The following is a 27,984-nucleotide window of genomic DNA, read 5'->3' as shown; positions in this document are numbered from 1 at the left end:
TTGTTTACCATTAAGGACACAAGAAGCCGGCCGGCGAAATTACAATAAAACCGGCGTCTGTTACCCAGAGTAGCCACACTTGAGAATTCTGTCACCGTTGAAATGCGGATGAAACAACAACTGAGCAATCGTACATAGCATAGAGTATCACTATATCACTATTAGAAAGTGGAACCAGTGCGTTGTCAATTAATCACCCAGCAGTTAATTTCCATTGAAGTAAGTACTTTATTATTTTGTTTTAGGATAATTTATAAGGCAGCTATATATTTTTTTGAAAACTCTTAATTTAATTTCTGTATCATAGAGCAAGGACTCTATCCTATTCTCTGATGATTTCTATCTGTTTTAATTTTGTACCTATGTTTTTATTATTTTGACGCGTAAGTTTCTTTCGTCATGTAACATTGATACACATAACACAAGGACCCATTTTGACAGAGCTACATAAAGGGTGTGTATTCGTTTGGCAAGGACTCTGACAATGAAATGGCGATAAAAACTGAAGGTACGGCAGCTAGCTTTCGATAGTATAATTCATTTTTGAGAAACTTTTCACTTCTAAATCATGCGGTTGTGGAAAAAAAAATTATCACCAAGACTTTGAATCTGAGAAGCGTTACTGATAGCAACGTTTCCCATTGTTGTGTATTCCAATTAGAAGCTATTATTCTTGCGTGAACATAAACGCTCCAGATTTTTGCCAATAATATATAAAAAACGCTACAACCTATGAAATTGTTTTGAGTTAGTTTTATCATAGTGTATATCTACAATGATCGAAAAAAACAGAGTGTTCAAATATCAAACGTAAAATCCTTTCAGCACAAAATACAAAAATTACAACAAGAAAAAATTAACCAGTCAAAATACCATTCCACATGTGAAATATTTGACTGGTAGTCTGCTTATTTTTGCTAAGCAGAAGACAAAAACTGTTTTAAAAGCAATATTAAAGTAGCCCTATGACTTATAATAGGCCTGTCTGTCTGTATCTGTCCGCTACGTACAAACACCAGCATTATGAATAATTATTGCGTACGCTGGGTTGGGGTCAAACGCTAAACACGGGATCCACTGTTTTTTATGGACCTTTTTGCACTTAATAAATTTCATGGGAAATTCCCTTGAAATGTGTGTTGGCATTTCCTTACATACCTTTATTGCAAATTCTGGCAAAATACCGGGAAATAGCAAATATAACACCTTCTGCTTGTACCATGTCATTTCCCCGTGCAGCAAATTTAATGTGAAAAGCACATTGGGTGACGGTGGGGTTCAATATCCCCAGGAATCTCCCGGGGTTGTTGTTGCATTGGAATAGGTAAACACTCTATGTTTTAACCTTTCTTTGCCCTTGTATGGCGTATTTTTATGCGTAGCCTTTTAATTTTGTTATATTTTTATTGCTGATAATATTGCTGTTTATATTTTGATATTGCAATATATAGTTGTTCTCTTTATAGCTGGAGTGGAGAGCCTCTAGACAGGAACTGTGTTTCTTTCAGGCAATCCTTCGGGCTAGCTCCAGCCTGTTTTATTTCCTTCCTTTGTTTTCAGATCTGTTTAAACTAATTAATGTGCATTAGTGTACTTTTTATGTATACCCGAGAAATTAAATATATATAATTATAAAAGTGGAGTGAAAAGCCACATCGAGGCTTGAAGTGAAGAACTAGTCTGGCTCCTTGCTTTTAAATGCGAGATGGCAATTATGTTTATCACTCTGTACAGAGAAAACAAGTCCAGGTGGTTGGTACGGAATGGGAGGCCATCTCGGTCATCAGTAGCGCAATGGTGGATGGCCGCATAACAGGCCGCATAATCATCTCGTTCTTCACGGTCGATATACCCGTCATGAAGACATAAATAATAATAGAAGACTTACAATAAAAGACCTTGCAACCTGATTGTTTCAATGGCAAGGTTGAAACACTCACAGGCTCGGTTAATATCAGGGAAATTGGTGATCATCCTCAAACAAATCTCGTCTTCGGAGTGTTTTTTGAGAGCTGATATTCTATAACTGGTCACGTCTGGCTATCCACGATTGACTATAGTATACATGGGGGTATTAGAAACAATGAAATTGATGGAACAGCACTTTATAGCTTAAAAAAAAACACCACACATTTGTGAAGAACGTAGTGTTTTTGTGGGGAACTTATATCCTCTAAATGTAAAAGTGTGCACTTTCACGCTCTTGGCGAGTCCGAGTGGTGTTTGTTTCGCTCTTTTGAGAGTGAAAAGCAATCCGTGTCACTATTTTTGAGTGAAATTGTAACAACTTCAATCTAAATTTGAGTTGAAAGTAACCGCCTTTCGCTTAAAGAGATGGCTCTTTGAAAGAGTGGGATCGCAAGTGTATTGTCACCTTATAGAATCCTGTCTACTAAGACCATGCTACACGGGGTGGCAATTTTATTTACAACTGTCCAGAACCAGCCAATCGTAAAGACAAAAAACTACAACAAAACCAACAACAACAACAACAGTAACGATGTAAAAATTAAAGATAAAACTACAAAACATTATTCCTGTAACATCCTGATATGAAAACTATTACATTACAACTTATATCACAACCGAGAGAGAAAGTTATCGCATTTTGGTTTTCACCCGAGCTTATTTTGTGGACATCAAACTTCCTCAAGCAAACCAACAAGAATTTTATAGAGAGTATATAAATGATTTACACTACGGACTTTACTTCCAAGTTGTGGTGCACTACTGTTAAATGTTCAAAACATTGTTTACAGGACTGCATCATGGACGTACTCCATCATACTCAAGAGTATGACTTCGCGTGTTATTTATAAATATTTACAAGCTTATTTTGAGGACATCAATCTTCAAGCGAACCAAAACTGAACTAAACTCATTTTTTGTTTATGTAGAGTAAACCAATAATTTACACTGACACACTTCATTTCCCAGTGTGTTGCATGTGGAAAATTACTGTTTCATGTTCAGAAATAAGGTACTGTTTCGTTGACATAATCAGAGCAGTTATGACTTCATGTTTTATTTATTGGGCTTTTTTTTTAAAAGGGAATAAAACATAACATATGCAATGATTCTGGTTGGCGTAGCAAGCACCACTGTTTATAGGTTTCCACATGCTTGGAACATCAGTGACCAAGTTCATTAATAAGACGTCCTTAATAAATAAATTACCAGAAATTATGATATGCTTATAATAACCTTCTATTTATCTATTTATCGTAATCATTACGAGCTAATAAAACGCATGTAAAACACAAGATGTGCAATTATTCTGGTTCATCCATTTTAGCAAGCGCCCTTATTTATAGGTTTCCCCACAGTCTTGAAACACAGTGAACAAGTTCACTTATATGAGGCATATTTAGTTTAATATTATCAGAAAACAGAAGAATAAGAAAAGGCTAACAATTTACAGACAGTGGACACTATTGGTAATTGTCAACGACCAGTCTTCTCGCTTGGTGTATCTCAACATATGCATAAAATAACAAACCTGTAAGAATTTGAGCTCGATTGGTTGTCGAAGTTGCGAGATAACTATGAAAGAAAAAACACCCTTGTCACACACGTTGTGTGCTTTCAGATGCTTGTTTTCTAGACCTCAAATTCTAAATCTGAGGTCTCGAAATCAAATTCGTGGAAAATTACTTCTTACTCGAAAACTACATTACTTCAAAGGGAGCCGTTTCTCACAATGTTTTATACTACCAACCTCTCCCCATTACTCGTTACTAAGTGAGGTTTTATGCTTTGAGTAATTACCAATGATGTCCACTGCCTTTAACCTTTTATTTGTCGTAATCTTTAAGAAAAAATAAGACACATGTAAAACAGCAAGCACCCTTGCTTACTATAGGTTTCCTCAGTTATACAGCGACAGTGAATAAGTCCACGTATAAGACAACCTTGGTTACATTCTAAATTTATAATAATAACAATAACCTTGTATTCCTCAATTTTTCGTAATATTTGTATGTCTATAGCAAATATCACCGTAATTGGAATCATTCCAAACACATGAATGACTTTGCATCATCTATAAATAGACCGGATCTGTTAATTTCATCAGAGTTCACGGCTGCCGATAAAACATGAAAAAAAACTTTACCGGCTGCCAGAACGGTGTTTCCCCTAAAATCGCTGATGCGCAATGTTGGTATACATGACGTAATGAGAAACCTGGGCTACGTGCAACCGCAGAGCTCGATAGAGCGCCATTCATGGAAATTGAATAATGGGCGGGCTGACGCATTGTTTGTGTTTCACAAAATATTTCCCGCCATAACTCTGAATAAAGGTTACATAATGGTAAAAATGTTTTATTCTATTGTGTGCAATGCTGAGTGAACAAAGACTGCTATTGTCAGTTTTATTCGAGTATGAGGTCGTCAGTTAAAAATTATCCCAATTTGTTATTTTTGGTTACCGGTAGCCTACAAAAATCTGCTGTACAAAATGTTTTTAGCATGAACTTCAAAGTAACCAGAATAAGCGTTCAGACTATAATTAAGCAATGTTTTTTTTATCTTTTTTTTTTTATTTTATATTTGTTTAAACACTTTTACCAAGAATGAGTAACGCATTTAAAGGAACATTACAGAATTGGTTTTGCTAGTAAAAAAGTTGCTGGCAGTGTAAGCACTTTATGTAATCCATAATATACATTAACTGACAAACCTGTGGAAGTTTGAGATCGATCGGCCATCTGGGTCACGAGAGAACAGTGAAAAACCGATTACAAATTTTGCATTGCATCGATGCCAAAATAAAAAAAGGAATAAAACGCTCACTGATCGATAAACTCAAAGCGCGAAATTAGATTATTTATTTCTCATCAAACATGACATTTCAGACCAAAATATTTCAAGGGATGTTTTTTTACTATCATCATCATTAGACCGTGTAAGTTTTATGTAAATCTGTGATCTTCACGATTGTTGTTTCTTACCATTTCTGTAACGTTCCTTTAAAAGACTTATTTGGCAAAGTTTAAACTATCCTTGACAATGTAAAAGGATGCTCAACATTGCATTGTTTAAAGGCAGTGGACAATATTGGTAGTTACTCAAAATAATTATCAGCATAAAACCTCACTTGGTAGTTTTCGAGAAAGAAGTCATTTTCCACAAATTTGATTTCGAGACCTCAAGTTTAGAGTTTGAGGTCTCGAAATCAAGCATCTGAAAGCACACAACTTCGTGTGACAAGGGTGTTTTTTTTTCTTTCATAGTAATCTCGCAACTCCGCCGACCAATCGAGCTCAAATTTTCACAGGTTTGTTATTTTATGCAAATTATGTTGAGATACACCAAGTGAAAAGACTGGTCTTAGACAATTACCAATAGTAAGTGTACAATGTCTTTAAAGTGGTCTGGCGTCCTTCCTATCCCATTGATACATACAAGGCTAACGTTACGTCCCATATACAGTTACTGTAGTTGTATTGACAGAACTGCAAAAGGAAATCCCCTCTTTTTCCTTGGCGGAGGTTGATAGATCCTGTTTCATAAACGAGAAAACGTACGTGTACAACACAATCTTATTGTTATATACGATAATACATAATGCATGCTACACGCGCTGTTGTTTGTACGTGGCTGACAAATAATTCAATATTTTAGTTTTCAATTAACTAGGGGCGTACCACTTATCACTGGTGGATTTGTTGTTTCGTACAAAACCTTTGCAAATGAAATGAAAATGTGAAGTCTAAATTTTCTGGTCCAGTCGACCAAAACGGGGACCTTGATCTTTAATCTGTTATCACCGATTCACTGGATTTGTTCAGTACAGCATATTTGCAAATGAAATGGAATAAACAAAATGATAGTGTCACAACGAACTTGAAATTTACTTTGATTCTAGAAATGAAACGAAAAAGATTGTAACTTGAAACCTTAGGTCACATTTCGTTTTGCCAAAGGTGCCTGTTCCAATTATCGCGAACTGTGGTTGAACATTCTTTTCCTGGTATCTCATTGCCTTCAGTGTATAGTTCCTGTCCTGTGGTGCTGTATTGGTTTAGTGGTAGGTTCCCGAATGGAATTACTGACACTGTATGCCACAGGAATTCTAAACATGTTATCTATGGACTTTTGATTTCTTTGTTCGTTTCAAGTTCAACAATGCTTGCAGCAAAGAATGTTGGATGACTGATCTGTATGTGTCAATGTTGAAAAGAAACTTTCAGACAACATTGAGTAAAGGCTTTCATTTTTTTTTCTAATCTTTCCATTACTGCACAGTTAGTACGTGTACTTAAAGGCATGCAGTGGACACTATTGGTAATTACTAAAAATAATTTTTATTATAAAACCTTTCTTGATTACGAGTAATGGGGAGAGGTTGATGGTATAAAACACTGTAAGAAACGGCGCCCTCTGAAGTGCCATAGTTTTTGAGAAAGAAGTAATTTTCCATGAATTTGATTTCGAGACCTCAAGCTTAGAACTTGAGGTCTCGAAATCAACCATATAAACACACACAACTTCGTTTTTTTCTTTCATTATTATCTCGCAAGTTCGATGACCGATTGAGCTCAAATTTTTGACAGGTTTGTTGTTTTATGCATATGTTGAGATACACTAACTGTGAAGGCTAGTCTTTGACAATTACCAATAGTGTCCACTGCCTTTAAGTATATAGGTCGGTTTGGTTCATGTTTACAAACAACAATATTGTTAAAGGAAATTTGTTGAAATGCACTTTACAGAATTGGTACCAAAGAAGTCGCAAACAGTGTTCATGTTTTGTGCGACCAACCATACATGAAATACCAAACCTGTGAATTTATTGGCCTCAATCCATTGTGTTATAGCCGAGAGAAAGTAGTGGCATACCATGCCCAACTTTCCGTTCGTAAACACATTGTCATTGGATGTAACAACCGAAATCTGCGGTTTCATGATGATTTGTTTTAAGGTTTTCGGATGCATTGCTTCATTTCAAAGAAAAAATATTCCACTGAAAACACTTGTTCTACTATGAACCCCAGAAATGTTTTCGGCAAAACAAAATTCATCGGACAAAATTTTCACCGGGCGGGAGAAAAAAACTCCCCGTGCACTCAGAAAGCACTCAGGACTAAAATTTACCCACCATGACATTATTTTTTTCACTCTGACCATTCCGTTGATGTGAACACATTTCAAGGAAACATCAGTTCAAGTTCAACATCAATGTGACTTTAATTTCCGCAACCTTCGTGTTTGATGAGATGCGAATCTTGTCGTACGTCATAGAAAACACCATTATCTTATTCATGGAACTATATCCTTAACATGATTTAATTTTCTTCTCAAAAACAGACCTTCACCTGCTTAATTGAACCGCTCGTCCCAACGGCTGTTTTATACAGTGAAACATTGTTTAGATAAAATCACATTGTAGTTATACCTTTAACCAAGTGGAAGGCTGTATTTTTATTAGCTGGTGCCTTAAATAAACATATCGAGTGGATATAGGCTTACGCGTTTTATGATTATAGTCTAAAAACTGAAAGGCAATATTTATATGTACACACTCGGCAGGTTGTTCTCTGGAATTACGAGGCTGTTACGAAAACAGCCGTAGGGTTTAGTTACGGTACGAAAACAGCCGAGAGGGAATAGTTACGATACGAAAGCAGGCGTAGGGAAATAGCTTGTACGCTCAATTTCCCTTTCAAGCTACCCGCCTTACATTTATTGTTATCCAACCAAAGGTTGCTATATCAAGTCAGTAAATAACAACGAATTTCTTGTTGTATAATGATAATAAAAGCTGACTTGAATTATTTGTTCGTTAAAAAAATAATTTATTATTTGCTACCCTCTTCTGACTGATCTTCTTGACCAATACTTTACTGATGTGCAGTTAGGTCTGTCGTCCGTGTCTTATTGTCCTGAAGTATAGTCCTTGTTTGTGTATCTTGCTATTTTCATTTAGTGTGTGTAATAAACAAACACAGATTATGTATGCAATTAATACCCTAAAAGGCACTGGACAAAGTTGGTAATGACTCAAAATAACTGTTAGCAATTGTATTTGCAATTTTGAGAAAGAGGTAATTTCTCACTCAAATATTAAAAGACTTCAGCTGAAGCCTTTTATCGTGCATCTGAAAGCTAATATAAAGTAATGCAACAAGGGTGTTTTTCTTTCATTATTCTCTTGCAAACTCGATGACCAATACCCTATGTTGGGATACACCGAGTGAGCATAACTGGTCTTTGACATTATTACCAAAGATGTCCAGTACCTTTAAGCTACACACGTTCTGAGGATCCCTGTGGCTCACAAGCTCTGCTTTTAGAGTGGAGACCGGACTGGTGGAGACCCCCCACAACTGGCTTACCTGTTCGATTCTGTAAATATTATTGTTTGATTGATTGAGTGGAAATTAAGTATATAATTGACTGCGATGACAATTATGATCACACACACACTGCACGTAGCACAGTTTGATTCAAAACAACATTCCTTATCGAGAACTAAGGAAACCACCCCTTTACAGTCTTGATTTCTAAATAGTAACAAGCATGGTCTCCAAACCCGACGTAGCACAGTTTGGGATCAAAACTAAAATTTACAAATCGAGAACTTAGAACCATCCCGTTGGTCTTGATTTTGAAGAGCTACAATAATGATCTCCAAACTGCACGTAGCACAGTTCGATTCAAAACAAAATAGCAAAATCAAAAACCTAGAAAAACGTCACCATCCCGTTGGTCTTTACTTTTTTTGAAAGAGCGAGAATCTAGAACACTTTACCAGAGCCGAAACTTTCAATCCACGGTCCAATTCCTTGAATGGAACGGAAAACTCGTATTAGATAGCCAGAGGCTGTCGTTTTGTATGTATTGTTAGAGAGTAGAATATCCCACGAAGTCAATAACTCATTACCTTTTACAGCGGGTTTTGGATTATTGAATGAAACTTCATTAACACTTGCAATCGACACCTTGACCTATATTGAGACTAGCTGTAAAGTCGCGTGGCAACGCAGTAAACGAACAACAGGGCAACGTACTAAACGAACAGCACGATTCAGCAACGAGAACAGATCAAACAATCAGAGTTTGTATATACGGTGCAAACCAGAGAGTTTATATATCCATGAAGTCTAGAATTCATTAGTACCTCCTTTCACAGCGTGTTTTAGATCACATTGAAACTAACGCTTGCAATCAACACCTTGACCAATTGGAAGACTCGCGATAGAATTCTACCCCCTATGCTATTGCATGGCAACGCAATAAACAAACAGCAGGGCAACGCACTAAAACAAACAACACGATTCAGCAAAGAGAATTATGACAGACCAAACAATCAGAGTTTGTATATAAACGGTGCATGTTGTTCTGTATCGATCATTGATCACATAATACAATTTATATGTGAATGTTTCTTTAAAGCCATTATACACTTTCGGTACAGAATTTTTTTACAGAAAAATAATTTACAGGGTTTACAGAAGGTAATGGTGAAAGACTTATCTTGAGGTATTATTCCATGAAATGCTTTACTTTTTGGGGAAGCGCAATATTTATAAAAGATTGAGAGTTAGAGATTAGGAGAAAGGCACTTTAAACATGTACATGTACAATCGCTGTAAATATTGACAACATTTTCCCTTGACTATATTTTCTTAGTATCCCTATAATTTGTATTCATGTCCAATTACTAATCCCACGAATGCGAAGGTTGCGCATTTTTATTAACAACTACGAGGGTCAGGACATGGTCGGGATAAGAAAAACAATAATGACTTGCGTTGTCATCCATACTAATTTTACATCATAAAATGAATTATGGGATTAGGAAGTTAAAAACGAATGATCTGGCAATTATTTTCGATTTCATATTTGTTTATTTCATCGGTCACGTATGACCGATTTTAGAGGGTTGTTTTTGCCATCAGGTTTTGGATTTGTTGTTTGTTTTGTTGTTTTCAGTTGTATGATTTATACACACTTTGTGGGTAAATCTCATTTAAAGGAACATTACAGAATTGGTTGTTGCTAACAAAACAGTTGCTGGCAGTGTAAGCAGACAAACCTTTAGAAGTTTGAGATCAATCGGCCATCTGGGTCACGAGAAACCAGTAAAAATCAGTTTACAAATTTTAATAAAACGCTCACTGAGCGATAAACTCAAAACGTGAAATTAGATTACTTATTTCTCATCAAATGTGACATTTCAGACAGAAATATTTCAAGGGATGTTTTCTACTATCATCATCATTAGACTGTGTAAGTTTTATGTAAATCTGTGGTCTTCACGATTTTTGTTTCTTACCAATTCTGTAACGTTCCTTTAATAATTTACAATTAAATTCATGTATCGTTTGCAGGAGTCTGGTTGTTCACTGTCGTTGACAGTTGTTGTTCTCGCGTATACCCGTGACAGCCCCTGTCCAACTTGTATTCCATGTATAATAAACGTCAACTTGAAGAGGAGTAAAATGTAGCACTTTAAAGACAATAAATCTGCATGAGCTTTCGTAGCAACAACTGCGTCATCAGATACAATGAAGAAAAACAACTTCAACCAAGGTTTATTTAAAGACACTCCAGCACAGTCTAAACAATGAAAGGTATTGAGTTAGTGTTATATAGTGAGACAAACAGACATGATCTCCATCCAGTTCCAATATTTGGGTATTTATAAAAAAATAAAAAAAATGTAGGCCTAAGTTTTGTTCTGTAAAAGATACATTCCCTTCCCATTTGAGAGCACGATCAATTCTGAAATATATCCAAGCGGGGATTTTAAACAACTTCAACCATCAGGGCTTCTGATATACAGTCAGTCCAGCACCGTCTAAACAAAGGATGGTAATGAGTGAGTGCTATAGTGTGAAAAAAACCACAAGAAAGTCCTCTCCAGTACCGACACAATCCAATGTTAAGAATTTTTGGGTATAAATTAAAGGCAGTGGACACTATTGGTAATTGTCAAAGACTACCCTTCACAGTTGGTATATCTCAACATATGCATAAAATAACAAACCTGTGAAAATTTGAGCTCAATCGGTCATCGAACTTGCTAGATGACACGAAGCTGTGTGCGTTTAGATGGTTGATTTCAAGACCTAAAGTTCTAAATCTGAGGTCTCGAAATCAAATTCATGGAAATTACTTCTTTCGCAAAAACGTTGGCACTTTAGAGAGAGCAGTTTCTCACGACGTTTTGTACCATCAACCCCTCCCCATTACTCGTCACCAAGAAAGGTTTTATGCTAATAATTATTTTGAGTAATTACCAATAGTGTCCACTGCCTTTAATGTCTCAAGAAGAGAAAAATTATGCCATGTAAAAGATTGCCCTTCCCATATTTGAGAGTAAGATCAATTCTGGAATGTATCCGGGCGAAGATTACAAGGACAGAATTCTCAGTGGAGGTTTGGATATCTCCATCAATGAATTGCTTCGTTTTCATCCACCGCGCAGTTCAGCTTGAACTTTGACCCCCTAAGGGATCGGCACAAAGCTGTCATACTATAATGCGGCGTGTGTCAAGATGACACTTAAAGGTGGTAATACATGATTTATAAGAATAACAAACACTCTGTTTAAAGGCAAAGTATATTTTGGTATTCAAACCGTTTTATGGTTTGAAGTCTACATAAATGAAGATATGTGCTACATGCCTGCAATACAAATACGAACATTTAATTTCAAAGGCGGTCGCGTTTTTTTTTATATCGCCGAAAAATCGGAGTGAATGTCCACAAGGGAAGAATAATACCTCGGAACACACAATACGAGAAACGTTACTGACAGTAATGCTTTACAAATTCAAATTTATTTGCATTATACTATCTTCTATAGAAAGCTACTGTCATAAATTTATTATCTACGATTTTTATTTAGCCATTAATTTTTATCAAACGTATACCTCCCCTTTAAGGACATGTATCAAATGTGGCCTTTATCGTTATTTTTTTGATCTTGGTGAACTAATAACAATTTCTTTGTAAAGTTTACTCGGCTGTCAATCAACTTGAGACAAAGCTTAAAAAAATAAATGTTATAAATCATCGTTGAAAAAATTACATTGTTTAAAAAAAAAAAAAAAAAGTTTCTTATATTGACCCAATTTTCTCGACATAATCATCAAAATAATCTTTATCGAGCCAATTTTGGTCTACATTTCCAAGTGTGTTATACCATGGAGGTATATGTCGCGGCGGTTAGGTTTGCCATAGATTTTACGTGCAATTTGACTAATAACGTGGGCGAGCGTGTCAGTTGTGAGCCACACCTTGACGTGGATGCACATTAACAAGTAGCTAGGATCAATGGGATTTACAACATGATCTCTGCTCAGTGTTCATACTTCAATCATTCTTCACAACTGGCTCAACTCCACAGGGAGCATACAACATCAAGCTCACTGTTTGAGCACTTAAAGCGGCTTAATTTAACACAACATTTGCCCAGGCCTCCACTGGCGTCAATTTACACAACTGTGTTTAGAGAATGACAAATAATGTTGGACGATGCAAAAATAACATTTGGAGCTGCTGGTGTTTGAAAGATGAAAAATTGAGTTTTTGTGTGATCTAATCTCTTCTGGTTCTGAAGTGGTCGTTCTAAGAAGAATTAAGGCCCACCATCACAGACCTGCTTAAGCAGAAAATATTGCTTAAAACTAAGCAAAAACGAACAGGATACTGGTCACAGACAGGACACTTAATCTTGGTCCAATTATAAAGAGCTGCTTCAGCATACTTGTGATTTGCATCTTTCTGCTAAGCAAAAATAAGCAGGTCTGTCACAGATTGTGCATGTGGCATAGTAGTTTAGCATGTAACCTTATTCTGTATATTTTGTAGTGCTTAGCTACTTTTTGTGCTTAAGCAGCTCTATAAATTGGGCGTAGGTACGAATAGTTTTGTTGTGCTACGTTTTGTGCTTGAGCAGCTCTGTGAAATTAGGTCCTGGCGAGCCCAAGCCTAATTTCATGGCTTATGCTACGCTTACTGTAAGCATAGAATCGGCACGTACGGAAGCAGGGAATTCCGCGCTTATACGTCAAGCGTATTTCAAAGAGCAGTGAATGTTGCTTGTTGGGCATTCGCTGCACAGCTAGCACAGAAAGTCTGCGACTGCCGTGTAAGCTAAGAATGATGGTTGTAAATGAAAACAAAATTAATTGGCGATAAGCAGCCATGAAATTGGGTCCCGTTCGCCTCTTGATATCACTAGCCAACCTATCCTCCTGAGGGTGAACCATAAAACAGATTGCACTATGAAGCTGAATTGCTAGACTTGTCTAGTCCCTACTGACTTCTCTCAGACCATTCCTATAGTCTCTGAAAATTGCGGGCCCCCTTTACCGGTAAAATGGTTGCCTCTTCAAAGGTATGGTCATAGATTGTTTTTTGTAAATCGAATGCTGATTTGTAAGGCAAAATTATACGCAAAGATAAATAAAGGACACACGTGCAGGTTTCTGCTGAATACAGTTTCTAATTGCTGTGAAAAACAGAAAGACACTTTGGTGTTTTCACACATCGAATCCAGCCACACGTTTAGTGAGGCGACCGCGGGTACCAACTTCTTCTCTAGCCAACAGCGTTTAATTAGCGCCCCTCAGAAATCTGATAAACGATCGTGAATCGTTTATCATCTTCAAATGTACTTAAAAGTAAAATATTACCCAAACCATAATTACTTTACCCAAGGGAAAGCTTTCTTGAAATAATTTATACTGTCAACAGCTAAAGTTCTTCTCAACAATTACGTTTTTGTGGTTATTAATTTGTTGAAGTATTTACCAAGCTATGATCCTACCTTTAGAGGACAACAAAACGTCTACGATTTATTCCACAGATATTTACCCCAACAAAATATGCGAAGGTTAATTTAAATATATTTTGCTTGTAAACTAGACCTTCACTTTAAAGTGTTATTTAGGTGAAGAATACAGCTCTCCATAATACTGGCTACCTTTCGGAGCTATGGTCACTTCATCCAAAAAGCTTTTCACCAAATATCCAAGTCAAGACAGTACTGTTATATCGGGTCTTACTTGTGAATTACAAATGGGATTATAGAAAAGGTTAGTTTAAAGATAGATTTCGTGTAGAAGGGACCTTCACTTTAAAGTGTTATTGAGTTGAAAGATTCAACTCTTCATCACTCAAGCCACCTTTCAGCTAGTCATGATGTCCATCCATCAAGCAGTTTTTTAATAACATTCCGAGTCAAGACAGCGCCCGGTGTCTCGAGTCTTCATTGTGGATTATGGTATCCCCAAAGCAAGAGTGTATAGTGATATAAGATTGCCCACGAAACTAAAGCCACTGGGACCCATGATGCCCATCTACTGATGTTATCCTTAAAGCCATTGGACCCTTTCGGTAAAAAAAGGTCACAGATTTACAAATAATTTACAGGGTTTACAGAAGGTAATGGTGAAAGACTTCTCTTGAAATATTAGTCCATGAAATGCTTTACTTTATGAGAAAACGGTAAAACAATATAAATTCTCGTTAACGAGAATTACGGATTTGTTATAAACACATGTATGTCATGAAACGGCGAAACGCGCGAAAACAGGAGTGGGTTTCCCGTTATTTTCTCCCGACTCCAATGTCCGATTGAGCCTAAATTTCCACAGGATTGTTATTTTATATATAAGTTGTGATACACGAAGTGTGGGACTTGGACAATACTGTTTACCGAAAGTGTATAATGGCTTTAATTGAAAAATGGGTGGACATTTAAATTAGTCACACTTTGTGAAATACAAAATCTAGCGAAAGGGCCAGCAGCATTCGCCTTTTCAAAGCAGAAAATGAGCTTGAGTGTTTGTTTATGTACATGTACATGCATGATACGATTTGTATGCAAGGAAATAAAAGAGCAATAAGGTGACTTTAATGAATAAAAGGTTCCAATCCACCAAAGAATAGTATTGTTTAAAGCCATTGGACATTTTCGGTACAGAAAAAAAAAAGATCACAGACTTACAAATAATTCACAAGGTTTACAGAAGGTAATGGTGAAAAACTTCTTTTGAAATATTATTCCACGAAATGCTTTACTTTTTGAGAAAACATTAAAACAATATCAATTATCGATAGCGAGAATTACGGATTTATTGTAAACACATGTCGTCATGACACGGCGAAACGTGCGGAAACCAACTTGTGGGTTTTCCCGTTATTTTCTCCCGACTCCGATGACCGATTGAGCCTAAATTTTCACAGGTTCGTTATTTTATAGAGAAGTTGTGATACATGAAGTGTGGGACTTGGACAATACTGTTTACCGAAAGTGTATAATGGCTTTAATTGAAAAATGGGTGGACATTTAAATTAGTCACACTTTGTGAAATACAAAATCTAGCGAAAGGGCCAGCAGCATTCGCCTTTTCAAAGCAGAAAATGAGCTTGAGTGTTTGTTTATGTACATGTACATGCATGATACGATTTGTATGCAAGGAAATAAAAGAGCAATAAGGTGACTTTAATGAATAAAAGGTTCCAATCCACCAAAGAATAGTATTGTTTAAAGCCATTGGACATTTTCGGTACAGAAAAAAAAAGATCACAGACTTACAAATAATTCACAAGGTTTACAGAAGGTAATGGTGAAAAACTTCTTTTGAAATATTATTCCACGAAATGCTTTACTTTTTGAGAAAACATTAAAACAATATCAATTATCGATAGCGAGAATTACGGATTTATTGTAAACACATGTCGTCATGACACGGCGAAACGTGCGGAAACCAACTTGTGGGTTTTCCCGTTATTTTCTCCCGACTCCGATGACCGATTGAGCCTAAATTTTCACAGGTTCGTTATTTTATAGAGAAGTTGTGATACACGAAGTGTGGGACTTTGACAATACTGTTTACCGTAAGTGTTCAATGGCTTTAAGGAATGATTAATTCGTTCTTTAGAATATAGGTTTCAGCTCACATTCCCATTACACATAATAATTGGAAAGTGTCCAAACTGCCTTGACATTCAAATTAATTGGCTTCACAATAATACGCAGTATGATAATCATTACAATGTTAATTTCCGGAGCTCCTAAAGGGCAGGAAACCAACAACTACAAAAAGAAGGACAGAAAATACATAAAACTCATTATATTCCGTCGAAATTTCGTTTCTCTCGAAATGTTATTTTGTTCTCCCGAAATATTATTTCGTCTACCTCGAAGAAGTCACATCAAAAATCTGGTTCGTGTGATCGAAAAATTGTTGAGTTCTCCGAAATGTTACTAATCGCTCCTTCGAAATATAATTTCGTTCCCTCGGAATCTATTTAAATTTTAAGGAAATTGCCTTGTCCAATTTTAGTAAATTTTGATTTAAGAAAGGGGCACATTTCAAAATCTGTTTATCAGCTGGTATTGTTACAACACATCTTAATATGTGGGAAATTAAAACTTAACTTGTACGATGTCCCATGTCCAGTATATCCTTGCCTACCAGAAATGCCCTGGAATGTGTAATGGGATGAAATTGCAGCCCCCTTTTTTTTTTACCCCTAGTTTACCTATGTCCTGCTCGAACTAGGGCGAGTCTCTGGCATAACCTCAATGTATGTATGTCGAGCTAAATTATTCTGCCCAAATTGGACCAAAGGAAATTACACGCTCACCATACGATCAATAATAATCCAATCCGAGATCCTAGCAAGCTGTTCAGTAATAATTGCTTTATCTTCCATTTTGTTGATCTACCTCTCTGCCTTAAATGCATGAATCCCCCAAATAAAATTGCGGTTTTCGAGAAATCAATTTTGTCTGTGGCAGGACGAGGGCTCAATTTGCCCGGGCCCCGCGGCTCAGAAACACCGTATAGTTTAGTCACTGCTGAACACGTTTTGGCAAGATGCTGATGTTCTCGAGGGGCAGTGTGTGCATTTACTTTTGATTGACTATAAAGTTGTGTGTAATGCAGTAGGCCCTACACAAATTACTTCTGTAATAAAATCTTTCAGAATAATTGTCTTACGGGTCAAAGTGGACAGTGATCCATTTTACACGATAAACTGTTGTTTATGAAGCAAACCAAGATGGAAACCTGAGCGTTATACAAGACTACTGTTTCTGTTTTCTAGCTTAAAGGGGCTGGGTCGTCACGATCAAAGTAGTTCTGGCTGCATGAATGATCTCTCATGCAGCACGCGCGCGCCCTTAACCATGTACAGCCACATGCCTGCTTTTACACTGCCAACGTCCCTTTAAGCATAAAATGCTAGACATTCCATCGTAATTAAGTAAAATTTATATATACATATTTTTATTAACAAATTTTCTTCTTCATTTTTTTTGTCTCTAGATAAAAAATGGGTCACGGTGTAGGAGGAAGAGGAATAATAGCCAGACTTGGGAAAGCTAATTTTGAGGTAAGTCTCCGTGCCAACAAAGCGAGTTGTTATTTCTTGTTTTCTGTGGGAAACACAAAAAACAACCAGCCAAAGAACACTCTCCGCGATGATAGTAGACTTGAGGACAAGTCGTTAACATATTTGTCGCGGTGAAAGCGCAACGGCTCTCTATACTTCTCTCAAGTGACTAACTCCCGTGATGCTCAGTGCTGCTCTTCTCGCGGTACTGCTGCTCCCGCGAGACTTCTGCTCTCGCTACTACGGGGCAGTATCTAGTCTGGAGCCTGCAATCTCGCGAGAGTTGTATAGTCGCGTGAGGGCCATATGACGCTATCCCCTCGACAAACGCATTCAAGAAAAGTATACCTTTGGTTTTTGAAACCGTTTGATTTTTGTAACCCTATATAAATCATATAGTTAGAAAAACAAGCCAATGCAAATTTCGTATTAATAAGGTGGTAGCGTTTGTGAAATATCCCTAAAAATCTGGAGAGGTTTGTCCACGCATGAAGACAAACCCGTAATTGTAATACACAATCTGAGAGACGAATGTCAGAAACGCTGTTCAGATTCAAATGTTGGGGTATAAAAACTGATACATTTGTTTCATAACCACATTACTTTTAACTGAAATACCAGTCAAAATGCTTCATAATATCAATAGTTGCTGACATGTCTACTTTGACCAAGTAAGTTGTTGTTCTGCCAAACGTAAACCTTCCCCTTAACGACTTGTCCAAACGTCTACGAGCAAGGTTAATTGCGTCATTGTATGTTTACCCGAGTGCTCGACTCGTTATTTTAACTCACACGTTTAAAAAGAAAGTTAAAGTTAATGATACCAAATTGTTCTGTTTTAATCATGTTATTTCCAAGATTGAGTTATAAAAACAAGGAACCAATTGAAATGTTGATGCAGTTTTGTCGTCTGTGCATTAACTATTAAGTTTATGTTATTTCCACTGGATTTGTATATAGTCCTCAGGCATACCCAAACATAAATATTTAAAAAGAATGTGAAGGTCAGTAAATATGTATCCAATCTAAATAATTAAGTTTTACGAATAATGCAACAGACCATGTCTGCTGGTTGAATCGTTTGCAAAGCTCATGAACAACTATCACGTGCTGGCAATTTATCACGAGAGAGGCCTTTAAAGGCACTGGACCTTATTAGTAATTACTAAAAATAATTGTAAGCATGAAAACTTGGTAACGAGCAATGGAGAGCTGATGATAGTATAAAACATAGAAATGGCTCTACCTGAAGTAACATAGTTTTTTAAGAAAGAAGTAATTTCCCACTAAAATATTTGAATTGAATTCGAGACCTCAGCTGAGCATCTGAAAGAACACAACTTATGCGACAATGATATTCTTTTCTTCCATTATTCTCTCACGTTCCACGACCAATTGAGTTCAAATTCACACAGGTTTGTTTTTATGCATATGTTAAAGATACACCAAGTAAAACAAAACTGGTCTTTGACAATTACCAAAGGTGTGTAGTGCCTTTAAAGGTAAACATTATAACCAATTTACTAAGACATTGTTGTTGTTGCTGTTTTCCCATTACGGTGTTGCTTATTGCATTGACATATTGTTGACACTGTTTTTTTTTTCTGAAAAGAGTTGACTCGCACTTTGTGACTATAATGTGCTCCAGAAGACGATTAAAACACATGAGTCGAAATGTCTACATAAAATTAAAATCGGCGCCGTTTCATAAGTGATCAATGGCATTGTAAACCCGCACGACTTCCTCTTCTCTCCTTGTTTTAAGAGACTGTTGGCATATTCTCACTTCACGGTTATTAACTATGCTGATAGATTTCATGAAAACAACCAAGAACACTAGGTGAAACGTCGAGAATAAACCCATCCCGTTTACATTTTTTTCAGCTGTTTAGAATTCCCATCCTCAAACATTTTTCTGATTTTCCCCCTTTTGAATCGATTTAGAAAAAGAAATTCCCATTGAAAAGATACAAAAATAAATCCCCGTTGAAAAGCACAATGACAGAGGCAATTTCGGAGTGCAGACAAAAATTGTCTCCCGTTACCTTGAATGTACATGGTGTCAACCATAATATTCAACGAGCGTTCAAATTACATTTTTTAAGTCTTGGGCAAACAAGTTGGTGATAAAAATGATATTATATACTCTGAACGATACCCTTTAAATTAGCATCATCGTCTGGCCGTGGATATTTATAGGTAATTTACCAAGAATTCAACACAGTCCTGACAGAAGGGGAAATTACTGGTAAACTCTTCAGTATAAATTGGCTGAGATAAATTAAAAATGCACCGAGAGCCACGTAAGCCTTGAACCTCATTATGTTCGCAACTGCTAATGTGAAAATGCTGAATAAACATACGCTATACAAGAAAATGTTAACCTTTGAGATATGTGCAGCTCATAGATATATATAGCTCTATGGTGCAGCTCGACCAGAAAGTCCAATGTTACCTTCAATTAATAGAGATATTTATATCATCAGGATTCGTGGAACAGTGGCTAAATGATGTTCATTATTTTGTGCGTCTAACCATAGCCTTCATGAAACAAAAAATCATGAAAATTTGGGCGTAATACTTTGTTTGAGACAGTAGAAACCAAAGTGAGAAACCATGCTAAATGTACGGCATGAAAACACATTGTCCTTATAATTTCAAGTTTTCTCCTGAAGACGAGCAGAGTATACTATTCGAAACGTCGAGACTAAACCGGCTCTTACCATCAACACTCACCCTAAGAGATTTTCAGATACATTTTTTCTCGAATATGACTTATTTCACATGAAAAACTGGTTCAGTAAGCTTTCATACTAACATTAGACAATAATTTATTATCCTCTTTAATCCTGTTTTAGTATACCTTTATTTTTTGTTTAAATCTTGGTCCTAAAATATTCTTCTGTCGGCTTTAACATATCTGTATTAAAGACACTGGACACTATTGGTAATTGTCAAATTAGTGTTCTAACTTAGTGTATCTCACCACATGCATAAAATAACAAACCTGTGAAAATTTAAGCTCAATTGGTCTTCGAAGTTGCGAGATAATAATGAAAGAAAAAACACCCTTGTAACACGAAGTTATGCTTGATTTCGAGACCTCATATTCTAATCTGAGTTCTCAAAATCAAATTCGTGGAAAATTACTTCTTTCTCGAAAAATACTTCAGAGGGAGCTGTTTCTCACAATGGTTTATACCATCAACCTCTCCCCATTACTGGTTACCAAGTAAGGTTTTATGCTTATAACTGTTTTCAGTAATTACCAGTAGTGTCCAGTGCCTTTTAAAACAAAACTTACAAGAATTGTCTGTGATATTAAGCTACTCGCATGTAGTATATGATCTTAAAAGCTTTCTCTAAAATTGAACTCTTCAAGAAGCTCCCAGTAAATAAAGAACCATCTAAGACTCCCACAAGGGGTAATGCACTCAGTATATCATCCAATGCATCCATTATAATGACAACTAATGGTGTGATTTATTTGATCTGGCAGTTGGCCCCTCTCGTAGTAGTAACCGGCGTGGTCTGCGTCATGGCAACCGGCTTTGGAACCTACAGTATCTTGAAGAAGCCCGATGTAGCGTGAGTGCAAAAATTAATTGCCTTTGATAAATAAAAATGCCAGTTTCTGTTTGGGAACATTTTACGAGGTATTGGGAATAATGTGCTGGAGTCTTGATTGTTTATATAAAAGAAACCTGAAATGGCGATACAAATTGCACAAGCATCCGAAGGGACGTGCTTAGAGGGGTTATTATTATAGTCGAAATTTGTTGCAGTAGATTTTTTACCATTAAAAAATTTGGACTTAAAGTCACCTGGAAGTGGTATTTTTTCAAAATAAAGCTTTTGTCACTAATATATGTGTTTAGATGAGTGGAATGTGAATAAACAGTTAACTAAGGTTTAAAAAAAATCAGTTCTTATGTTATTTACAAATTTAAGAGTAGACCCCGACCCGAGAGGGCGCTGTTCGTGACGTCAATCGAGGCAGACTTTGCCTGTAATGCGTAGAGTAAACACAATTGCAAAGTACATGTACGGACCGTGAGTTTGTAACTTTCAGACCAGGTGAATGCAGAAAAACACTTTTTGAAATGTACCAACTCACGATTTGTCTGTCTGATTGAAAGCCCGTAAGGAAAGCACACGTCTTCTAAATAACTGACGAAGCTTAGCCTAGGCCAAGCCTAAGCACAATCCTTGCTTTCGAAAGGGCAATATGTTAATACGCTTATGTGATTGTTTCATGAGCTCGCTATTGGAACATAGGTGGCAGCAGACTTAACAGATACATTTCCACTGTTCGTGTAGTTCTGAGCATTCGCACAATAACCCCCAAAATGGATTTACCTGGTCAGTCTGCTGCCACCTAGCGTCTTAAAGTCCCCAATTGATACAGCTTACAGTGAAGCTCAAATGTCAGGATTTGCTTCGTAATGTTTTGTTTGTTGGGGGGGGGACAGCAACTTGAAATGAGTAAACTTTACTGCAAACCGTTACAGCATTATGTTTGTGATGATTTCTTTCCAGAGCGTGTATAAAAACTTGAATTTCAACAACCAATTCCCATTTTCTTCACTACAAAGTTTATACTCATACTAATTTCACATTAACAAATATTTATGGCTCGTGCGATTTTTCCCGCCCAAAAGAAATAGAAAATATTAAATGTAACTTTTGTTTTGTTTTCAGCTTGTTCAAGGAATCAAATCCAAGACCGTGGGAAAAAATCGATCCCGAAAAACGACAAAAGGTAAATCACAGTTCCAACATTATTCCCTTCATTTAATAGTTAGGAGGACCCGATGTTTAATTTCTATTATATGAAATATATTTAAACCAAATTTACATGATGATTATGAGGTATCTTGGAAATATTATCAGTTCCAAGGAACAGCGTTATCAATAAATTGCTTCGATAAACAAAAAGACGTTTCTGGGTAAATTTTACGAGGGAATTATGTGCTGGTAGTCTGGATTGCTTAAAATGGCATCAACAATTGCCCAGGTACTTGAAATGATGTGCTGAGAGGGGCTACTAGTCAGAATGTCTGTTTGCGGGTATAGAATGTTTACCATTGGCACATTTTGTGGACTTAAGTTGAAATGGTAGTCTAGGGTGGAGAGGGGCGCAGGAGAACCTCTGAGTTCACCCGACTAAATAAACTTATATCTACTTTACAATACATACACCGTGACTGTAGAGAACATGTGAACATGTACAATGTGGGAATGTGTGGGCGGTCGCGTTCTCAGGAACAAGCTGACCCGGAAACTGGTCAATTCTTTTGTTGTCCCAATTTCTGCGTAAGTTTGACCTATTTTGGGTCTATTAATTTGGCATCGGTCACATTGACCAAGTTGGGTCAAGCCCCACGGGACACATATCTGGTTAAATTCTGAACGGAGAGCTTAGAGGCTATAGAGTGTTTGTTTTTCTTCCCCTGGTTTGTACCTTTTCGTCCACCCAAGGCCTGGAATTACACGCACGCTGGATGCCATGGTCTTGGCCTTCGTGCCCTTCAAAAGTTTCCCGTTAACTTCCAATGAAAGTGCCCTCTGCAAAAATGAAATTAATGGCCTTGCCCTCTCAACATGTTCAAAGATGAAATGCCAGGCCTGCCACCTCCATTTGTTATTTTCTTAAATTGGTATTCATGCTAAAATCGAAATAAGAAAATTAATTGTTTCGGGGGAGAAGAAGTCTTCCAATTCAGACGGGAATTTTTCGGAGAAAAATTGATAGGCCTACTGATCGATCGTTAAAATTATGAAGACCTCAACCTTCCATATTATTATGGTGATTCATACGTTCAAACAAGAGAGGAATTATTCAGATACAGGTTAAATCAAAGGCTCAACTAGCGCAGGCGTCATTATAAACGCACGGTCTGTCTGTTTAATTTACTGTGGATAGAAAGCAGGTATACAATTTGAAGGGCCCTTTTAAACGCGTGGGTTGATAAAAATAGACTATTCTCAATTATGTGTAAACAAAACTGGCTGGCCAAACATGGATTCCTTTCTCGACTGGCGTGGGTGTTTAAATTGATGGTTTGATCTTTGTACCCAAGGCAGATTCTATTTAGACATTCTATGATTGATGTCATCTCACACGGAGGGTTAACGATCTTTTAAAGGCAGTGGACACTATTGGTAATTATTCCAAATAATTGTTAGCAGAAAATCTTACTTGGTAATGAGTTGATAGTTTAAAACATTGTGAGAAACGGCTCCCTCTGAAGTGACGAAGTTTTCGAGAAAGAAGTAATTTTCCACGAAAATCAAGCACCTGAAAGCACACAACTGCGTGTGACAAGGGTGTTTTTTCTTCCATTATTATCTCGCAACTTCGACGACCAATTGAGTTAAAATTTTCACAGTTTTTTTGTGCATAATGTTGAGATACACCAAGTGAGTAGACTGGACTTTGACAATTACCAACAATATTGTCCAGTGTCTTTAAAGGAACATTTGCATAATTGTGTTTTGCTATTCCAAACAGTTGCTGGCAGTGTATAAGCGCTTTATGTAATCCACTTTTATGCATCTAAGCTTACAAACCTGTAGAAGTTTGAGATCGATCGGCAATCTGGGTCACGAGAAAATAGTGAACACCGATTACACATTTTGCATGACATCGATTCAAAAGAAAATGAACAAACCTCCACTTCGCGATAAACTCCAAACGGGAATTTAGTTCTATTTATTTCTCATCAAATATGACATTTCAGACATAAATATTTCAAGGGATGTTTTCCACTATCATCATCATTAGACTGTGTAAATTGTATTCAAATCTGTGATCCTTAGACGAGTTTTTTTTTACTAATCATGAAGTGTTTCTTGAAGGCTTCTTTGGTTTTCAAGAGCAGTGCGGGATTCCTTCACTTTCTCAAGAACTCGAAAAATTTCAATGATAGAATAGTCAGACAAGAAGACGTCAAGACGTGTTTTCAAGTGCCTTAGCATTGGTCGGAAGGAGAGTGATAGTCTAGCCTGTGTCTGACGTCACACTTTGAGGCTCGTGAATCTAGCGTGTAGGTTAATCCCCGTCCATTTGAACTTTTCACCTAAACTAAAAATTCATTAAAAAAAATCACCCGTATCACTTCGGACCAATCATGACACATAACTCCCTCTAGGCGTTTTGAGTCAGATGTTTGTGTGACACAGGTATATCTTCTCCAGTAATTCGCGGTTTCGCTATCGGCAAAACAAAACGAACGGCGCCATTCAAGACTAGAATGGGAAGGACAGAAGATGAGGGCGAGGTCAAAATCTGCAAAGATACGATTTAATACTTAAAAGCCTCGAGCCTCGTTGGTTTATGATATGAAATGCATCCCTTATTAACCTAGAAAATGAAGTATGGAACATGCGTCTGCAAGGACTCGAGAGAAACGCAGATGTTGCAGTATTTTATTCTTTTAGACATCATATGCATGATTTGTATGGATCAATGTCAAAACGGTCAGTTAAAAAAATCACGATGTCTACTATCTATTTGATACAAGCATTCGTTTCGCTCAAGTTGGTCTGTGGAAAAATGCTTTCGCTCTACGTGTGGTAATCACTATTCAAATCCACGGTAATAAAACTTCTTCTATTTCGAGTGTCCTCGGTCAATGATAATATGACTGAGTTGTCCCCAGATCTGAGTTGTCCCCGGATCTCCCTGTCCCTCATGCATGCAGATATTTCTCCACTGGCTTGTTTACTTATTCAGCAGCTTTCGATAGTACAGAGAACGTTGAGAATCATTTCGCTTTGAAGTTATGTGGTCATGGAAGAACATCGGCCCAAAAATTTGAATCTGAGAAGCGTATAGTGAAACGTCTCTCAGATTGTGTGTCCCAATTACGGTCCCGTGAGGACGCTGTAGCTCCAAATGTTTTGACGATATCCCACAAACGCGACCGCAGATTGTTTTATTGTATATCTATATTATAAAAGGATTAAAACAATCTAACTGTTCCGAAAACAATCTAACTGTTCCGAAAACCAAAGGTATTTACCTTTAGGTATGTATGAATCAAAATTAAAGTCACCTGGAAGTGGTATTTTTTCAAAATAAAGCTTTTGTCACTAATATATGTGTTTTGATGAGTGGAATGTGAATAAACAGTTAACTAAGGTTTTAAAAAATCAGTTCTTATGTTATTTACAAATTAAATGTTTTGTTTTTTTCGGCAATGCCGACCAGGTGTATTGCTGCTGAATGCAGAAAAACACTTTGTGAAATGTACCAACTCACAACTTGGACGTACATGTACTTTGCACGTGTGTTTACTATACGCATTGCAGGCAAAGTCTGCCTCGATTGACGTCACAAAAGGGGTAGGCGGAGTCAGCCCCCCAAACAACTTTATATATTTTTTAAACATATAAATCGTGACAAACAATTACTAAAAAAATTGTTTTATTGTTCGTAAGCATATACTCTTATGTTTGAAAGAAAAACAAATCTAATTTCAGGTGACTTTAAGTCCGACTGTTTTCGCGTTACGAATTCGGAGTCCTCAAAATACGGTTTATCTCCGTACAGGATGTTTTTAAAACAAAATATAAAAGTGTCTGTACCCTTTTTAATATCATTGATAATGTTCACAACAGAAAAAGAAAAAACGTTAAGAGAAAGAGAATAACTGCCTATAAGCATTTTTCATCTTCATGCTAATGCGATGTATATAGCCTGGCAAAACCTTTTGAAATAACCACAAAAAGACTTCACGCAAGAAATCAGTATTCATAGTCTTTAAATCGGCATTAAAAAAGTGTCAATTTATCACCAGCAATAATAAAGCCACCATATTATGTTTGTATGTTACTCATAAACATAAAATGTGTCCTGATGGGCTGTCTTTGGTTGTGGGTGCATGATGCAGTATCCATATTTCTTCGAATCGGCTTTAAAAAAAAATGCAAACTCATCACCCTTTTCATTATCAACAAACATATATCACACTAACGTTGCCCTTTTCCAGTAAGCAGGTCATGTAACAAGTATCACGGCAACACCTAATGTAGAAACCTAAGCAGGTCATGTAACAAGTATCACGGCAACACCTAATGTAGAAACCTAAGCAGGTCATGTAACAAGTATCACGGCAACACCTAATGTAGAAACCTAAGCAGGTCATGTAACAAGTATCACGGCAACACCTAATGTAGAAACCTAAGCAGGTCATGTAACAAGTATCACGGCAACACCTAATGTAGAAACCTAAGCAGGTCATGTAACAAGTATCACGGCAACACCTAATGTAGAAACCTAAGCAGGTCATGTAACAAGTATCACGGCAACACCTAATGTAGAAACCTAAGCAGGTCATGTAACAAGTATCACGGCAACACCTAATGTAGAAACCTAAGCAGGTCATGTAACAAGTATCACGGCAACACCTAATGTAGAAACCTAAGCAGGTCATGTAACAAGTATCACGGCAACACCTAACGTAGAAACCTAAGCAGGTCATGTAACAAGTATCACGGCAACACCTAATGTAGAAACCTAAGCAGGTCATGTAACAAGTATCACGGCAACACCTAATGTAGAAACCTAAGCAGGTCATGTAACAAGTATCACGGCAACACCTAATGTAGAAACCTGAGTCGTATCTTTCAACTCGAGGAGTAGGCCAACTCGACACTCACAATACTCGACCTTTTCAACCCACTTCAAAGATTTAGATGTAGGTTAATAATTGATAAATTGACAATATGAACCCCACGCTTTTATTATTCATGCAGACCATTCAAAGGATTGACATTCATTTCACAGTAAGCCCTATACACGGAGACTAAGCAAACTGTGTTTCTGACCTACAAAATATAACCTTTTTATGTTAAGGGAGGTGTGGAGAATTGTTTTATTGAGTTAGAGAAACGCCAGTTTATAATGAATGTGTGTTGAATAGTGCATGTATAAATTACCGTTTTTACCATGAGGGAAAACATGCCTGCAAAATGTCTACTAATTTAATGACATTTTAGATGAGACGTTGTACTTAAAACAACTGTGACTTAATCCTGACAATAAATATAATCTGATTTTCTTTTCTTGTCTTATTGTTTCTAGCTCTTAACCTTGCACCAGGAGTACAAAGTCAACCCAGCAATTGAAAAGCTGAAAAGGGAGATCGGATCTGCAAAGTAGGCGGGAAAAACAACATCTGAAAATAAATAAGGCCACCATAATCTTTCATTATGCTATATCTATTGCACACATTATATTTTACCCATACAATGTGTATTGTTTATAGACTTTCTTTGGTTGTGGCGGTTGTGGCGAAAGGAGTGTCCGCAATTGGAGGCCATTGCACACTTGGGCATGTCTACGTATTTAAACCGAGGACTTTAACAAAGGAGATCCAAGAAATAATGTGTACCGAGGTCTTCTTTTGCATTGGGTTTCGTGTACAAACCCAATGGGATTTTGGACAAAAAAAAAAAAAAAAAAAAAAAAAAAAAAAAAACATAAAAAACAACAACAACAAGAAACCAACAAACTATGGGTTTCCAAAACCTGGACCCCACAAGGGAATTCTTTAGGAAAGAGAATAATAGAACAACAATAGCGGGACCCCACAAACAGGATCCGTGAGGT

General features: G+C 36.9%; 1 protein-coding gene across 1 annotated transcript; it reads left to right on the top strand.

The window, feature by feature from the left end:
* The first annotated feature begins 4 nt into the window (after positions 1 to 4).
* On the top strand, positions 5 to 27,933 carry LOC117288365 (normal mucosa of esophagus-specific gene 1 protein-like). The gene is made up of 5 exons (XM_033769202.1): positions 5 to 219; positions 17,300 to 17,366; positions 20,866 to 20,954; positions 22,068 to 22,128; positions 27,457 to 27,933. The coding sequence occupies exons 2-5, from the start codon at positions 17,307 to 17,309 to the stop codon at positions 27,532 to 27,534; spliced, it is 288 nt and encodes a 95-aa protein (XP_033625093.1). The 5' UTR covers positions 5 to 219; positions 17,300 to 17,306; the 3' UTR covers positions 27,535 to 27,933.
* The last annotated feature ends 51 nt before the right edge of the window (positions 27,934 to 27,984 follow it).

Source organism: Asterias rubens, chromosome 3 (genome assembly GCF_902459465.1).
Source record: "Asterias rubens chromosome 3, eAstRub1.3, whole genome shotgun sequence".
NCBI classification, from domain to species: Eukaryota; Metazoa; Echinodermata; class Asteroidea; order Forcipulatida; family Asteriidae; genus Asterias; species Asterias rubens.
Note: the sequence above shows the minus strand (reverse complement) of the source record. Positions and strands in the feature narration are given on the sequence as shown.

Bases quoted from the DNA above. Each gene is read 5' to 3' on its own strand.
- LOC117288365 (XM_033769202.1), top strand. From the start codon at position 17,307: ATGGGTCACGGTGTAGGAGGAAGAGGAATAATAGCCAGACTTGGGAAA. The intron at 20,955-22,067 runs GTGAGTGCAAAA...TTTTGTTTTCAG, and splicing joins TTGAAGAAGCCCGATGTAGC to CTTGTTCAAGGAATCAAATC. The intron at 22,129-27,456 runs GTAAATCACAGT...TATTGTTTCTAG, and splicing joins ATCCCGAAAAACGACAAAAG to CTCTTAACCTTGCACCAGGA.